General features: G+C 41.1%; 2 protein-coding genes and 1 long non-coding RNA gene across 3 annotated transcripts; all 3 read right to left on the minus strand.

Annotated features, from left to right (window-relative positions):
* Window positions 1-3,705, minus strand: LOC135627238 (uncharacterized). The gene is made up of 3 exons (XR_010492562.1): window positions 450-3,705; window positions 250-382; window positions 1-155 (listed from the first exon to the last, which is right to left on the minus strand). It is a non-coding gene; the product is annotated as an uncharacterized LOC135627238 (long non-coding RNA).
* A 4,940-nt stretch (window positions 3,706-8,645) lies between these two features.
* On the minus strand, window positions 8,646-11,297 carry LOC135626165 (uncharacterized). Its single transcript, XM_065131270.1, has 6 exons — window positions 11,111-11,297; window positions 10,814-11,029; window positions 10,677-10,744; window positions 9,443-9,682; window positions 9,216-9,348; window positions 8,646-9,134 (listed from the first exon to the last, which is right to left on the minus strand). The coding sequence occupies exons 1-6, from the start codon at window positions 11,255-11,257 to the stop codon at window positions 8,853-8,855; spliced, it is 1,086 nt and encodes a 361-aa protein (XP_064987342.1). The 5' UTR covers window positions 11,258-11,297; the 3' UTR covers window positions 8,646-8,852.
* A 610-nt stretch (window positions 11,298-11,907) lies between these two features.
* LOC135626385 (RING-H2 finger protein ATL66-like) lies at window positions 11,908-12,450 on the minus strand. The gene has a single exon (XM_065131627.1). It carries the CDS (start codon window positions 12,448-12,450, stop codon window positions 11,908-11,910), a length of 543 nt encoding a protein of 180 aa, XP_064987699.1.
* Window positions 12,451-12,808: the final 358 nt, after the last annotated feature.

Raw genomic sequence — 12,808 nt, forward strand, 5'->3', positions numbered from 1 at the left:
CAGTTTTCCTTTACACTTATTTTTCATTACATTGAAAAACACAGTTACACAAGTTCGATCACGAGATTAATCGATTACGTAATGATGCGTTAATCACCAGAACGCCTCGACGGAGACAAAGAGGTGCGCTACTTTTTAGATCTCAAGAACAATATCTGCAAGGCAAGAGGAGGATTCTACTTTCTTATAGGTGCCGGATTAAACATATAAGATTATGAAAATGGAATGCGAGAAAGAAGGATCTCTTACACTCGGAATCCGTTTTAACCCATTTCCCTGCCTGCACTTGTTCCATGGATTTGTTGTCCGAGTACCTCTTCTTCATTAATGTTGGAGCGGAGCTTTGAGGGTATATCTTCTTTGTAAGAATGGCCTTCAGAATCTGCTATCGAGTACGATGATGAGAAATACGAGTCTAGAAAGCTGATGTGAATGAGTTAATAGTGTACCTTCTCGACCGAGGGTTCAGCGATCAAGCCGCCCTTGAAGCTTCGAGTCTGTTGTGCGAACCCACGTCCACAAACAAACATCCTCTTGAGAAGAAACGAGAGCGATTCCTTTTTGATCGCAGTGTAGTTGCACGATAACGCATCTTCCAGTTTGTGCAGTATGATCCTGGTATCGGGGGACAGGTCGCCACGGTTGACGTCTTCCGAATTCTCGAGCAGGAAGCTCGTGGCTTCGTCAGCCTCCGGCCGCAATGAGCGACCGAGGAATCTGTTAGCTCTGTCGTCATTGGCAATCTCTGATCCATGAGCGCTATATTTCAGCTTTCGGGTCAGTAGCTTCGCCAGCTCTTTTTGTAGTTCCTTGGCTTCTTCAATGGTGAAACAAGGCAAATCTTCTGAAGTATCCAAGTAGGGATCATCATGTCTTTGTGGGTCTTCTTTCGTATGCGCGTCGCCGAGTGTCCCGATCGCCAACAATGTATGCAGGCAGTTGCCGAGTTCTTTACGAACATCCGGGATCGAAGCACCTAAGCAAACAAGCAACTCAGCAGTAACATCAGTAGCATCTGATGTCAGAACAAGAAGAATGGAACTTTGCCGGGATCATTGATGGTTTTGTTGAAGCAACTAACTGGGAAAACACAGATCCTGTTGATTATAGGTAAGAGTTCTTTTAAGGAAGATAGCTAAAAACAATTTGTCACTCACATCAAGTGGCAATTAATGCTGAACCACACCACCCATCAGAAAAAAAAAAAAGGAAAGCCTAAAAGAGAGTGAAGCAGCAATCATATATGAAGCATCACTTACGAGAAGTGGAACTCGAACCAGCGTCGAATCTCTTCCTCTCCTGGCTACTGTTGAATTTATTTTGCACCCAACTCAAAATCTAATGCGCAAAACAGCCACAAACTCAATGCAAGCTTTGATGATAACATGAAACTCAATTCAGACTCGTCGTTATAAGAAATTGGCTTTTACCCTCATATTTCCCTACTAGCTTGACCGTCAGTGAGAGATCACCCCAGCAAAGAGGAACAAGTGCGCATAACATAACCAACCTTAGACTAATGGAAACATCAAGCTCCAGAATGCTTCTCTTTCTCGTCCGGGCTCGTTGAGAAGAACGGAGGGTTTAAATAGATTGCGAGAAAAAGTGCTACAGAATCCCACATGGCCACATCCTAGTGGTCGTAGGGCGTTGCCTAGGATTCAAGTCCCTAGGCTAGGCTGCTTTTACATCTCTTTTCACCGAATTAGCAGTGTGCTCTCGTCTCTATCCCTGTGTAGACTCCATTTTTGGATCACAAGGGCAACAAAGTCATTGTAATGTCAGGCAGAAAGGCACGTCGGCCTTTATATACCAAGATTTCTAGCACTGGCAAATGAAGTTGATGCGGTGATTACTATAGTATGGTACGTGATTTGTATGAGTAGCAGGAAACGGGAAAGCAGATCTCGTCGTCTAATGCCTGCACAGGCTTTAAGCCCTTGCGGTCCGTTCTGGCACTGCAAATCTAACACTAAACATTACTCTTAATGTGGCGTCGTCACCCATACATCACACTTACGATAAAACCATCTCGTTGTCACTTAATCGAAAAAGATGCTCTATAAAATTAGGACTGGTGCGATCCTCAGATCACAGAACTAGATCTTAAATTTGACTGACAAAAATAAAACACGTTTAAGAAGCTAAACAACTTGCGTCTACAAAAGAATAAAACACAAAATAACCTGTCATGGATATAGTATTTGATGTTACGTTCCGTCAGAAAATAACACTGATAAAATAACCAGCATATTTGGAGCCCTTTTACGATGCGGCTAATTCTGTCTCTCAGGATCGTAGATTTCGTTAGACGAGCGGTGCATCAAACAGCCACGGGCAACAGCGTACCCGGAAAACTGTTTGACTGTTGCGTGACATGACCTAGGTCTCACGTACACCGTAGGCATATGGGTGTCACATCATGGCCGCTCGTCCGAGGGCCATTTGCAGACAGGCAGGCCGCTCACAACGTTAGGCCTGCTTCCCTAATTGCATACAAATACTGAACCATCGTAATGAAAAGGTTTATGAATGCCGAAATTAAAAGTACAGAAACGGAAAGTAGGGATACTATGGTTGTGGGGAGACCTATCGATGCATTTCACAAAGGTGACAATGATTAGAAACAAACCGCCCCGCCCAATAATGCAGCGGCACAGCAAGTCGGCACGGAAGGCTGTGAGAACATGGAGGGATGCGTGCATGTCTCACTCGAACTCGACTGTCAATATAGCCACTCCAGTTCGATGAGGTGTATTATTGTCCTAACTGAGACCGTGACTCGGATGGATAAAGGAAACGAAAAATGACAATGAATAAAATGGCAATTATCTTAACCTATATTTGACTACCTAATTGTGCCCATATGTCAATTATAATCTAATTTAAATGAGTCGGATGGACAAAGGAACCCGAAAAAATCTGAAAAAATCTATTTTAATTATTGTTAAGTTAAATTTTGATTGTCCAAGATCAAGATTGGTTTGAATCCAATTGATTCTTTTCTCCGAGTAAGTCCCAAATTGAACTATAGCCGAATCCCCAAAAATTTAGGTCGAGAATATTTTTGATAATATCTCTACAATGTTTAAGTCAATAAATCGAATAATTCAAACATATTAAAAATCATGTGTCTAAGACATATCTATTGAGCACTTCTATAGTAGCCTTCTGTAACCGTTACTTTTGTATTGCATGTTGCTCATGGGAAATATGATGTGTTGATCTCAGATATAAATATCACTGTGCTACAGATAATGTTCAAATATATACACTAATCATACACTATAAGATAATCAATTTGCTAATTGAGATTGGCACTGAGGTGTCAAGCGCGTAAGGTCATGGTGTCAACCACCCAATCATCAAGCACTAAAGTATCGATTATCTAGCATCGTTGATCATCTAACGTCGAGGTATCAATCATATCATGTTATCCACAACAATTACAATAAAAAAATATCCAAATCTAATTTAAGTTAATCAAACATAATTATTTTTAAAAAATTGGATTCATTTTCATCTCCATATCACCTTTGTGACAGTAACTATTTGACTCATTGTCCTCACCTGAACCATTTCTTAATATGGGTATGGAAACTAATAAGCACCAGATTCCTTCTTGTGTCAGTTACTGCCCGGACCATACCTACCATGAATTCAGGTATGCAGACAGTGAAGGGTCTATTTTATATAATTTATTTTACGAGAATATGGAGAAAAATATAAAAAGGGGTACAGCAGAACAAATATGTCTCATTAATCTAGTGGAGAACGTGTGCTCTACACATATCAAAGCCGATTTAATGGAAATACATTACAATGACTTACTGAAGGCAACAGTTTCAGTAGGATATTGTTGTATCTAAAAAAATCAGAAGTAAACATATGAATCGAAGTAATGTTCACGCTATATAAATGTATCAAGAAATTAAATAATAAATTTTTGCCAGGCTAAACAGTGTTTTGTGGCTATGAACATCACTTGGTATGTTCAGAAAAGGTTGTATTCCAGTTTAATCTCTCTCTCTCTCTCTCTCTCTCTCTCTCACACATATATATATATATATATATTCCAATATGTATTTTTTTTAACAAATAGAGAAGAAATATCTTACAGCATTGACCACAAGATGTAGGGACCTAGTGGAAAGTCAGAAAAAACAAGGGGCGCTGCTTACTTGAGAAATGTAATTAAAATGAGATGCAAGTGGCAAATAATAGAGCAAAAGAGAACGTGCCACTCTTGTAATCAATAAGGTTTATCAAAGGGAAGGGACAGGAGAGACAAACAAGACCCACTGATTCAGCACACTAACGGAGAAGAAACACATGGAGTCTATTTTCCCATATTTGGATGAGGTTTCTGTCAAATCATCCACACGGTTGATCATGTTTCTCGCTGCTCCAAAATTCGGTCATTCCAAACGAATACGGACACCAGCTGTTGGACCGACCGACCATCTCCAACCACGGACCACATGAGGTTATAGATGAAATGGGGGTCACAAAATCAGGGGAAAATCCAAACCCCAAAACCTGACTGAATCACTCACCGACAAAGCTAGTGTACATGCTCCTGTCAGCATGAGTTCTGACGAGGGTCAGCATATAGCAGTTTTGACCCTAGTGACTGTTTCCACAACCTTAACCCTGACCACCCAAAACAACAATGTCACGGGTGGCACTGGCAGGAACTGCAGGATCACATTTAAGCATCTGCAATTCGAGATCTCCATGGGTTTAATTGAGCATTCAAACAGTTCTCTCGATCTGCTAGATTAACCTTTAAAATTCCCCCCATGTGTCTTCCACATCCCTTACCTCTATATAGCAAGACTTGGGCATGAGTACTTCACATCATACAACTTAGTACCAAGGCCACTAAATTATGATAAACTATGTTCTCCGTTACTCAGCCTATGTCAACGGTCTTTTATGTCGTATATTAAACACGCAGGTAGATAGAACATGATAGAAGGCCATAAGGGAACTTGAGGTACTAGTTTAACATACGATGAATGCTTGTAACAGAAATAAGACCTTTATCTCAGACAAAAAGGAGTTAACAGAAGCATGGAATGTGATCAATTATCTGGATAAGAAGCATGGAATGTGATCAATTATCTGCTTCATACATAGCAAGAAAGTTAACTAAAACATGACAATGAACATGAACATGAACAATAATTTTTCATACACAAAACAATAATTTGTAATCGAAATATGTCAAAATAATGTACAGAAAAAAGACAGAAGAACGTTTAATGAAGTGAAAGCATATTTTTTAAAAGGTATAATGAGGATTGGGAGCATCATTTTTTTCTTGTTTAATAATTAAATATCAAAAAATAGATACTGAGTTGCTCAAGTAATCACCAATTTACGTACACAATTTCTGTCAAAGATCAAGTGTCAGGAATCAAGTGTCCTTTTCTTCATTATGACATTTAAAGTGGAATCCGCAAGAACAAGTTAAAGCATGCTAAAGCAAGTTCTATTCGTCTACAGTGCTACTTCACAATATAAAATAGCCAGATCTGTGAAAGATAAAGAACTATAAAATATTGACGGAAGCAGTTGTACCATGTCTAGGTGACAGAAACAGCTCCTCCATGTGGACCCATTAAGACTCCTCCACACTGTTTGACCATAAATTATCCCTCGAGATGCACATGGAATATAAAAGAGACCCTATTAGATTTGTAGGGTTTAGACACATCACACAATTAAGAATAGAAGGAAGATGCCAATGTGATTTGTTGAATTGCTCTCCATATAATTTTACGGACCAATGCACCTAGAAAATGCAAAAAAAAAATGCTTCCCTGAAGTGGAAAGATTACAACTGTCCTTGGGATCCACTATCCTTAAATATGTAAGCAATTCGACATTTTCATCCTTGGGGATGACGTACCATGACTTTTTTACCATCAGCTTGAAAATAAAATATTCAAGATTTTCATTCACGTATGATTTAAATAGTGCTCGGCAACGATAATAGAACGTACCAATTGTAGAAACAAGAAGCTGGAAGCTACACTAGTCATGCATCTCCATGTAAAGCAAATCTCTTAAACAATAGATAAAAAGGGTGGCATCTTTAATATATCTCAAATTATTTTTCTCCAGTCCAGTTATCTGCAAAATATTCACTTTGGTAGTCAAGTGCCAATGAGTTCGGCACAAAATTTCAAAACTTAGCAGCTGCTACACTATTTCTATGGTTTCAGTCATATAGAAAAATGTTCATGATACAATGAATTGTTGCTTTTCTTTCCATTAACAATTGTAGGAATAAGCTAAAACATCACAGAAGTCTTAACCAAAGCAAGGATAGCATTGCACTATAACGTTTGTGTAAGGTAAATGGACAAATAATAACAATAAAGTCAAAAGATTAACTTTCAGTGAAGTCAAAAAAACTTAAAGCTTTCCAGAGCATTGAACCAACAACTGCCTCAGAGGTTTTATTTATGAAAGGAAGAAGTATACTCAGAGCTGGTGGGATAATTTAGGACAGTATGCCACTTCGGTAATTATCTCACGTTTAACATGGTCAAAAGTTACTGCTAAAAAAGCAGAACTTCACTTTTAACAATTGTGAGAAAAACTTTAGTACAAAAGGCTTACTGTGATAATTCTTACACAGATTCTTCAACCTTGACAAAGGTTGTTGTTCTAGGACTCTGGTGGACTTAAGAGATACAGTGCTCACAAGCACATACATGCACAGAAATTTGCAAGTGTGTTAGTTTGTACACTTTTTGACATAATGAACCCATCGATGTCTTAATCTGGTCAAAATCTTGAGTCTGATCCTATTCATTTTCATTTAGGTCAACTTGTTAGGTTTCTTGGTTTACTCAATGGATCAGATAATTGTAGGACAAAATTTTAACACCTACCGTCAACAACAAGTATCATATAAAATGATTTAAGATCAACATGAAATATTTCAATGTTAGTATGGTACATTAAGTATCACTAAGAACTGATATTTTGACATTTTAAAGGCCCATGCAATGGTCCTATATCAATGTGAAAAATAGTAAGATATACATATAGTAGTAATATTTACTGATGAAAAAGGTTTGGACAAGTAGGAACATGGTTTCATGCGATTTAGTGTCAAATGCTGGCTATTATGCTTAAGAGATTAATTTCAAGGAGTCACTGATTATCAGCCCTTAGCTTGACTAGTTTGTAACAAACACCAAGTTAGCCCAAACCATTGTACATGCTTGCTAAAGTTTCAAGTTTGACTTCTGCACGAGCTAGCAGGTGTTAGCATTGGACACATAACCATATACTAGGGCTGTATACCGAATAGATAGGACCTACATATAGAAGAAGCATGGTCATATACAATACCAGACAATCCTACTTGTATGGGTGTATAAATCAATTATTTTGTCAAAGGTCTGAGAGTTCAAACGAAATTGCTCGAAAATCAGAAATCAAAGTCAAGATAAAGTAGATGGCAATAGCTAAGTACCGTTGGTTTCAAATGCTTAATCTTTCTATATCAGGCTTTACAATTTCGCTTTATTCATTAAAGATATTCAGTAAATGAAATAACACCATTCGATCATAATCCATCCCTCATGCTTTTTTACTTACGATGACTCTGGATGCAACTTTGAACGGTTTCACACCATTTGATCATAATCCATCCCTCATGCTTTGTATATATCACAAGTTTGTTTGATGCTTTTTTCCTTTCCTTGTAGGAAAATTTTCTGTGGGGTATTTATTACCCACAAACTATTTAAAATCTCTTTTTCTTAGTCAATATATCACCTTCTTAATGGAAGCATAAGTGTCCATTCTTTCTATGCATAGTAGTTCAACAAAAAGCACACAGCAAATAGATCTAACGTATGCCATATTGGGATCGATGAAAAAAGTGATTTCAATCAGCTAAAAGTGTAAACATTTCAAAGCCGTATGATGCATTCATATAAACAAACCTCTTAAATTTGACCGAACTGTAAAGTCAAAATAAGGGCATCGCGTTCCCATACCCTCACTAAAACCGATTACCAAACAATTCGATGAAAGTCTGCAGAAAGCATAGATCTGTTCAAAACATCCAAACCGTAGATGAAAAGCGGCTCGTTCATCATAATGGTACCTTCTAAAAGAAACGAACCGACTCGTCCTCCAGATCGACATTGATAGGTCAATTTCCGTACAGACTCGCAAGGCTTTCGCGATCATCCGAAATAAAGAAAGGAATAGTAGATTAATCCCTCCTATATATGACGCAAGATTCGGTAAAAACATCAATACATTGCAAAGAAATCGCCGGAACACATTGTTCAACAAGAAAGAAGGAAAAGAAACCCTAACTTCGCTTACCAGCGGCGGAGAATTGGGCGAAGGGAAGAAGAACAGGGAATCGAATCCACGCACCGGGCGGGAAAGGCGGTTTCAACCCCTATATATATACAAATGCCTCCTTAAATTACACATATACTCCTGCACTTCAACGATATTTACGATCAAGTCATCCGAGCCGAAGGATGATCGAAGCCGTCGATGTAAATCTGAAGAACTCCATCGCGTGGTTACAACCTAATCAATCATTTAATTGCATATACGTCCCTAATCAACTTCATAATTATTCGAGATACTATAAATTTAGGTAAATTTTGCAAATAGATACTCTAAACTTAGAATAATATCCTGTCAGCAGAATTATTGGGGTCTTAATCTTTCCAAAGAGGAACTCAAGCTACAGTTCGAAACACGGCATGCATTCCGAAGAGGAAGGTCGAGTGAGACGGTGCAAGGAAGAGTATATGTTGATGGAGCTCGGTGACAAGCTCTTCTGCTCTTCGCTGCCATCAAAGTGGATGATCGCTGCGGATGTTTAGCTTGCCGACGAAGTTGGAGTGCAGGCTGCCCAGGTAGAGATAGCCCTGGAATTCCATGGCGGAGGTGACGAAGGACATGACCTTGCCATCAGAATCATCGAGCATCCTTCTTATCTTCCCATCGCTCCCCACGTTCACGACCATGGCGCCTCTTCCCATGGCCTGAAGCACCTTAACAACCTTGGGAAACGCCGCCACCACTGTCTTCGCCGTCGGTGATCGATGGAGCAGGTCCATCCCTTTCGACCGCAACTGAAACAGTGCGACACGGTGTCAGCTACGTGGGGAGGACCGAAGCGAGGGCGGGTTAGAGGAAGAGTGCAAACAGAGCACCTGCAGGACGGCGATCCAGAAGGAGCCGTCGGGCGCTAGCTTGATGTTGTCAGGTCCTCCCGGGAGGTTGTCAATGAAAACCTCGGTTTCCCCCGTCTTCTTCCCCTTCAGCCAATGCTTCAAACACCGGAACCTGGGTTCGAACTGATACGAGTCAGAAGAGCAGCACATCGAACACAACCGAAACAAGGAGCAGACAAGCAATGCCATGGAAGCACTTTGCACACCTCCATGTCTCACACACCACCAGGAAGTCTTGGTCCGACGACAGGGCGACGCCGTTGGGGAAGACCAGGTCCGCCAGCACCACCGTCGTCTCCTTCGTCGAGGCGTCGAATTTGAGGAGCCGGCCATTCGGCCTGGCCTCGAGGAGGTCGAGAAACCATTCGTGAAGGCCGAACCTACTGCTTGCGTCGCTGAAGTACGCTCCGCTGCCATCGGAAACTTCGATGACATCGTCTGCAAACCTACAGAAACCTCGCGTTTGTAGTGTCAGTGTCATCTGGTTCTTTGCAGGATGCAGTAATTGCTCGTTCATATCTTAGTTGAGGTAGAAACTAGTAGCAGCTGAAAGAGAATGCATCTCTCCTCAAGATCTAATAAAGGTCATATTCTTAACTATATGTAAATACATATATTTATAAAAAGAAAAATATTGTAAAAAATAGTAATTGGAAGTACTGAAAGATAAATACGAAAATTTTCCAGTGGGATTGTAGAAATAACATGTAATATTAGACATACATATATGTTTAATTTATGTCATTTTATACTGATGCAAGATAACATGCAACAAGTGAAACCAAGCTTGACATGTACTTGTGATTCTCACAAAACCCAAAAAACACTTGAGATGTGTGAGGAGCTAATTATAGATTGTCTTCTTTAGTTAGATCTATTTAGTATTTTGATTTTTAAACATAAAAAAAATTATATTTAATTTTTGAACTTAAAAAATTTATATTTGAAAGTGAAGTATCTAACTTCATTTCAATATTTTAGTTACGTTTTCGATGGTGATAGATGACAATAATATTGGGTTATTGGTGGTTGTTTGGATAAGAAAGAAGAACAACGATAAAAGATGATGCTACGTCAACGTCGCAGACCTTTGGCTTTTTGGTGTGTTCTAAGAGTCACACAAGCTGCCAACCCAATTCAGTGGCTAAGCAATGGTGGGCACACATTTGAAAGAGGCTGATCTAAATGCTGCAATAAAACAGAACAGACAATGGACAAGCTATAAGCAGATCAAAGGCATAGAGAGCACCCATCACCATCAACCAAAGAGGATGGCAAACATGACAACAAAACACAGGTTTGACAATGGTGTGGTAGACAACGACAATTGACAATGCATTGCACGGAGGAATCTTGCAGTAGTGGTGCAGAAATTTCATGGAGGGTTATCTTACTGCAGATTACTGTGGGCTTCACTGAGAAGAAGAGGGGAAGTTAGACCTGATCTTGCTGCCGTTCACTTCTGATGCAAGAATGACCACATCGTCCTTTCCCACGTTCAGCAGACCCTGTCAAGAGGTAACCTAATGAGAGAGAGAGAGAGAGAGAGAGAGAGAGAGAGAGAGAGAGAGGCCAACCTTATCGGCATCACAAATAAGGACGTCACCGGAGACGGAGAGGGTGAATCCCAGCAGAGACGAGCCGCCCACCAGCCTCCAGTCCTCCCAAGACCCATTTGCTGCATGCATCCTCTTGATCCAACCGTCCCTTGTGGCGGTGTACAGGGTGCCATCGCCGTCGACATACACGTCCTCGGGCCCTTCCAGCCTGCCTTCTCCCAGCTTCTCCGCCCTCTGCGTGCCCACAACACAGGCAGAAGACGTGAGTATGAGCGCACACACATAGCAGGACCAGCGAGGAGTAAAAGGGAGAACCTGGAGGAGGTTGTTGTGGGTGAAGGTGAAGGGGGAGACGGGAAGAGGGAGAGGGAGAGGAGAGATGGGGGAGTAGAGGGAGACGTGGGCGGCGAGGGCGAGGAGAGCAGCGACGACGGCTGCGGCCATGGAGAACCACCGCCTCATCCTCTCTGTCGTCCTGATAGGCGCCACAGGAGTCGTTCGTGGGTCACTGTTGGCTTAAGTACATCTTCCTAGTGACCGACTTAGGACACGACACACGGTACGGATAAAACAAGCTCGAAAACAAATTATATTTATGAGATTAAATGTATTAATATTTCTATACTTATATGAGGTTAAATATTCATAGATCCCAATATAATTTTTGAAAATATAAGGATCAAAATATAAAGGGTAATTAATCATGAAAAATATAGGCTGTACATATATTTCATGAGAAAAATCTCTATTTTTTAAGTGTTTCTCCGCCTTCATTTACATGCCTTTTTATTTATGATGATTTCTAATATTAGACTGATGGATTTATAATATTTAGTTATATGATATTTCTCGAATAGATTTAGAATAAAGTCTATTTAGAAATACTGTAACCGAGACCGATACTAACAACAAATCAAAAGGTTCAATTGTTGCTGAGCAACGGTGTTGATTACATCGATTGGATCCTTCGCTGCAAGCATTGCAGACGCATGGAAGGAAGCAAGGATCGGAGGATACGAAGAAGACATGCATGTATAGCTGCACCGCCATCTAGTTTTGGCCGATGATGGACCGCTGCAAACACTGCGAGCACCGCCGGCCGCTGCTGTTTCTCACGGTTCTGTTACTGCTGCTGTTTCTGCGATCACGACGGCCCTGCAAAGCGGGCAGGTCTTGCAGTCGGCATAGAGCCACCATTTCTTGATGCACGCAGGGTGGAACATGTGGCTGCATCGCGGCAGCATCCCCACCTCCCCTCCGGCCTCAAAGTTATCCAAGCATATCGCGCAGCTCTCCTTCTCGTCGGCCTCAGCAGGAGACCTGCCGTCGCCGTAGACGATGACCGGAATCTCCACGCCCACGTCGGTCTTTGTAGCTAAATTTGGCACGGTTGTAGGGCGGGCAGGTCGATCCTGCTGCGGCAAATAGACCGGCAGACGACGGTCTGGAACGCGTCTTTTGTGGAGGTAGTAGGAGAAGGCTAACGTGACAGCCGCTAGGACAAGGATGAGGGGATAGAGGAAAAAACTCATGTGTTGTTCATCCGGTGGCTCTAAGCTCAAGCTTCCTGAGACCGGGGAGGAGACCATGAGAGAGCTCTGCTGCAGGTGTTGGGCGACGGGAGGAAGCAGAGGAGCCGGCGATGACCTCCCCATGTTCGATTCGAAAGCGAGGCGGGAGGAAGCAGAAGAGGCAAAAGAGCAGTCAGTAGAGAGGTGATGAGGAATGCGGAGAACAGGAAGAAGACATGATATAGACACGACTACGTTTCCGACTTCGAGTGAGGATTTATCGAATCCAGTTTCCCAAGTCATTTAGGAGTTTACTTTGATTAGGATTATGAATTCAAATTGCTTTGGGATTAGAATTATGAATTCAAATAACAAATTGTAAATATTGATGTTTGCATCGAGATTTGAAAGTCTTACACTCTCAATGGACGATCAAGATTAGGCTATCACTATGTCTCCTCGACCACCATCATCTAAGAAGCTCGACGAGAGGATGCTCCCC

This window comes from Musa acuminata, chromosome BXJ2-11 (assembly GCF_036884655.1).
Source record: "Musa acuminata AAA Group cultivar baxijiao chromosome BXJ2-11, Cavendish_Baxijiao_AAA, whole genome shotgun sequence".
NCBI classification, from domain to species: domain Eukaryota; kingdom Viridiplantae; phylum Streptophyta; class Magnoliopsida; order Zingiberales; family Musaceae; genus Musa; species Musa acuminata.